The 5,033-nt window shown below is 42.3% G+C and overlaps 1 protein-coding gene across 1 annotated transcript in view; it reads right to left on the bottom strand.

The window, feature by feature from the left end:
* Positions 1-658: 658 nt before the first annotated feature.
* Positions 659-5,033, bottom strand: part of NIFK (nucleolar protein interacting with the FHA domain of MKI67) — a 4,509-nt gene continuing 134 nt past the window's right edge. The window contains exons 2-6 of the mRNA XM_026852499.1: positions 4,836-5,030; positions 4,104-4,212; positions 3,165-3,376; positions 2,383-2,463; positions 659-1,229 (exon numbers count right to left, since the gene is read on the bottom strand). Coding sequence (XP_026708300.1) covers positions 1,053-1,229; positions 2,383-2,463; positions 3,165-3,376; positions 4,104-4,212; positions 4,836-5,030 — 774 coding nt within the window. The 3' untranslated portion in view covers positions 659-1,052. The remainder of the gene's footprint in view (positions 1,230-2,382; positions 2,464-3,164; positions 3,377-4,103; positions 4,213-4,835; positions 5,031-5,033) is intronic.

The raw sequence follows: 5,033 nt of genomic DNA on the forward strand, positions 1-5,033 counted from the left end.
AGCAAGAACTCTACAAGCAGCCACACTTTGCAGATTCTTGAACATTTTCTGAAACAGGCAACAGCATGTTTATGGCACTCAAACCCCCAGAGAATTAGCAAGTTACCTTTGCCTGGTCAGCCCAGAGGTAGAGCAGTACGTCAATACGTGCATGCCTGGGACTTCTGCAGTGTGAAAGGTCTTTTACCCAAGTGTGTGAGGAATGACAGCATAGCTGTGACTCCATCTAATCCACCAGCCAACAGAACCTATGTCCTCCACAGTAGGGCACACTCAAAAAAAATCTTTTGCCTGCATAGGGAAACAAACGAGAATCCTGAACACAGGTGACTTCAGCCATTTTCCTGTCTCTTCTCACCACCTTCCTAATCCCAGTCCTCTCCAAGTCTTCTGCACCCACTTCACATCCTGGCAAAGGCTGAGTTTCACAGGCACTGCTGAAAGCAGCTGACAGGCACTGGCTTGCTTATGCAGTATGGTATTCTGCCTCTGCCCTGGACAGTACGGCCAGATCTTGACTGATCACAAACAGGAGGTGAAATTCAAGGTAAGTCTTCCTTGGGGAAAAAAATCCCTCACCCTCTACTTGGGTAACTGTGTGAGAACTCGCATAAAACACATTCAGATAAACAAAAGAACCACTACCAAGAGCCAACAGTTGAAAAATGGTTAATTTTTTTTATAACCCATTATTAATTATAAATGTAAGATACAGCCCACATCAGCAAGTTCTGAATGGACAGCCTCACATTTTCTTTCAAAACAGTGAGCGCTAGAGACAAGATACAGAATTAACTGAGGGTTCTGGCATGACTGCAGGTGTGTCACAGAACGGGCACTTGTGAGCACAGAGTCAAGAATATCTTCAAAGTCAGAGAAGACCATAGGTCCTCCAGTGGCTAAACAGGAGGGGATTTGTGAACAGATTCCTTGCCCAGAAAAGACTGAAACAGTCTAGTCAAGATGAACTGAGCCAGAGCAGCAGAACCACTAGAAGTCCCACCTCACCAGTTTTTGAGTTGAAGAAAAACATGGCTACAGCCATCAACATTTTAAGTCTGTTTCTTCAGGTTTGGACTTTTTCTTGGCTGCTTCTTTGGTCTCTGCACCGCATTCTTAACGCTGGCAGGCGGCAGTCTGAGAGTTATTTCATTGTCCTCTGCGTTGTCATCTGCCTGGGAAGCTTTCCGGCGCTCAAGCATTGTTGGAGTACAGACTGGAGTAGGATCCTGAAGAGATCAGAAAAAACACGATTCATTGCAAAGCATCTGCCAGAGAAAAGTTGTCACCGCCTCTGTGGTATTACAAGGCGCCTCAGTCCAGCTCTCCTTCAGAACTTCCACATGTTAGGGAAAATTGGTTTTATAACTCTAGCTGGTTTTATAGATGGTATTTCTTCAGACAAAAGTGTCATCTTCAAAAAAGTGTATGTGAAAGGCAAATGTAAATTAATTTACATTTTCTAACATGTCACTAGGTACATTTGCTTTCTAAACTTTGTATTTCCTGACTCAGAGCACTAAGAAAGCCAAGAGGAAAAGAATCAGGAAAAAGGTAATATATTTGAGACTGGCTTACAGAAATGCCACATTTACGCCCCTAGTAGAGGTGCAACAGCCCAGTTTCATTATCTCAGTGGGTTCTCAGAAGTCAGTTGACTGAATGTATGAGTTATCCTATCTTGCTCAGAACCAGCCCTGTCCAAATTATCACTAATAAATCCAGTAACATTAAAAAAACCCAAAACCAAACTCACAGCAGTGATGAAACAAAACAGAAATGTTAAATACCTGTCTTTTCAGACTGTCAGTGCTCCAAATCTCATTACTGATAACCTGAGCTTTCCTTTCATCCTACTGCTAGTTTTAACTGGCATTAGTTTTCAAAATGCTGGAATACCATGCCTGGAGAGCATGAGGGAGCAGGGACAGTATAATATACAAATGGGGACAAACAGCATTAGACTGTATTAATGGTTCACCTTCCTTTCTGCCAAAACCAGCTGGTATTATAGGGTAGCCCAGACCAACACAAGGATGCCAGCAAGGAGATAATTTCATACCAGTTTGAAGCACAGATGTAGGTGGTGTATAGACAACTGTCCCCAGCATCCTGTGTTTCTCCTGCCTCGAGTTAGCAAATAGCAGAAGCCGAAAGACACATCGCTGCCCAGACACACCTCGGGACAAGCACTGCTAGTTACAAGATGCTGAGCAGAAGCCTTTGCTACTAAATACTCCCATAGGAGAAAGAAATGAGAGGATCCAACCACCCTTCCACACTCAAGAGTATGAGAAAAAAAGAGTTGCAGACTTTAAACACCTGCCTCAGCGTGAATAGTGGAGCGTGGTGTTGGGCACCACTAGGACTGTTTGGTCTTACCTGGCTGCTCAAAGAAGTGTTCAGTTTTGACTTCTTGGATGTTTTAACTTTTTTCCCCTTTATGGAAAGCTCCTGTGCAGCCTAGGAAGCAAGACAGATCAGGTGGATCACTACAAACTTCTTGGTGTGAAGACAAACAGTCACTTAACAGTCTATAGGATTATTTGCTTCATAACTACAAAATCTTTGCTACAACAGTTAGGTTTGAATTAATAAAATGACTTAAAGTGCCCCAGAGGTGATCAGGATTGAATAAAAACACCCAAAGCAGCATAAGAAAAGCAGACACTGTGCATTTAAAAAAAATACCATGTTAATCAGCATTGCTTAAAATTCAAATGCTTCACCCGAGCACTCTGCAAATGAGCACTACGCTTGGTGAGCGTAGGAAGGATCTGTGATGGAAGATCTAGTCTTGGGACCTGCCTTCAAATACCTGTCCCACCAAAGCTTCCCACAGGGCTTGGGAAAAGCTCCTGATGCTCTTCTGTGCTCTGCAGACAAATATTGAAACCACAGAATATCCACTTGCTATGCTAACAGAAGAAAATGTCTTCCCTTTGCTGCTACTATTTGCTTCTCATAAATTAAACTCATGTACATATGATACAACCCAGCAACAGCACTACACTAATTTCCAGGAGCTTCTATACAGTTAACGCAAGTAAGCCTCCCTGGTGCTCCAGCTCTTTTAGCAGTTCCACACAAAACATGCTATTTTCTTGTATTTAGCACACAGAAATGTTTTCATAAAACAGCCACCGTAACAATACCAAACTTACAAATCCTGGGAAGTCATAATCGAGGCCCTTTGCAGCCAGCCTCTTCCGTAAAAGTTTCTCCTTCCGCAGCAGTCGCTTTGTCATCTTTGCCTTCTGAACAAGTGAACGTATCTTATTGTACCGCCTGACAGCTGGCTGAGAAGGCTTCAGAAATAGTCTGTTACTGTTTTTGAAGAGGTTTTCATGGACCCTTTCAGGAGACATGAACTGACCTGTATCAGAAAAACATGACATCAAGATACAGCAGAGCTACTCTTCTCACCAAATGCCCTGAGAATCACATTCTCAACAAATCTGCAGAGAATGTGTTGAAATGTTGTGATCAGATAATGCTATTCAGTTCCTGTTATAATATTATCCACTGCTATAGCAGAGCACTAGTTTTATGAACAGAGAAAATGGAAAGTAACAAAATACTCATTAGTAAGAGAACTGATAATGGATAGATGGATGGAACACTTTTTCAGTTTCACCTGGAAAACAGAGAAACTTGTTTTTTGAAAGTTAATGAGTATATAGCTCACAATCCTTTATAAAGCAAGTATTGCTATCACTGTGTCTGAGAAGCTTGTTAATCTCATTAATCTTTCAATCACAAAAGTTCCTCTAACTAAAGAGACGGCAGCTGCAACAGTTATAAATCACAAATAATTTCCACAGCAAACCCCACTGCTCCCTGAGAGTTCATATCACAGGATTACACAACAAGGATTATCAGCCTGAAGGAGAAAAAAAAGGTAGTAGTGAACAAAAGAGTGCTGGGGATGTTCTTTACACATAAAAAAAAAGCAAGAAAAACTCAGCCCCACAGAAAATCCTTTCGGGAAAGAACTTAATTAAAAAAACCACAGAGATTCTCCAAACAGTCCAAAAAAATAATACCAATAAGTATGAATTTCCTTTGCATGTTAGAGGACTTACATTTCAGATTATACTTACACTTCAGCAGTCTTTCACAAAACAGGTAGTTGTTCATTGTGTCTGCAACAATCTTAGCCACATCATCAGACTCAAACTCTATAAATGCATAGCCTTTGCTACCTCCAGTCTGCAAGCAACAACGGAAAGAAATCTGAAATGATGCTTTGATACCTGAAGAACTAAATTAATTTTATTCTTCTAAAGTCATAGCCCATTCTCAGCTAAATATAAGTAATTTCATAAAGTTCACAAATCATGAAATGCACCATATTTAGTCCTAAACTAGTAAAATCATATTTGTAAATATATATTTGCATATGAAATAAACTACTCGCCAAGCACCTATTTTGTTAAAAAAAAAAAAAAGAAGCTGCCCTGCATTGCTGTTGTTACCGACTGTATACAGCACTATAATGCAATGATAAATTGAGAATTGAGAAGTTAAATTTATTGAGCACAAAGCAACAAGAAAACTAAACCAGAGTCTTTTTCACGACACTTCATGCTCTACCTTTAACTAGTGTATTCTAGTAACACTTCTCACAAAAATGTATTTACTTATGGAAAAAAAGGGGCTACGCTAACTGTCGCTGAAACTACTTATTTGCAGTCACCGAAAGGTTTGGGTTGGAGGGGACCTGTAAAGATTACCGCCACCAGTAAGAGCAGGAAGCAAACTGGGAAGTTGAGTTAAGCGCCCGGGTCCGTCGGCGAGGGGCGGAGGCCCAGCGGCCAGGCTCAGAGCTTTACCTTCTTGCTCCTCGAGAGCCGGAGCCGCTTCACCGTCCCGAACTGCTCGAAGTAGGCGTAGATCTGCGGCTCGCAGAGCCCCCGCGGAAGGTGCCCCACATACACCACGCCCGGCGTCAGCTCCTCCTGCGGGGCACAAGGCAGCTGCGTCAGGCCGAGCCGGGCCGGGCCACCCCCGCCCGCGACAGAGCCCCGCTC

The sequence above is a fragment of the Athene cunicularia genome (assembly GCF_003259725.1).
Source record: "Athene cunicularia isolate RWA chromosome 7 unlocalized genomic scaffold, athCun1 chr7_part1, whole genome shotgun sequence".
NCBI classification, from domain to species: domain Eukaryota; kingdom Metazoa; phylum Chordata; class Aves; order Strigiformes; family Strigidae; genus Athene; species Athene cunicularia.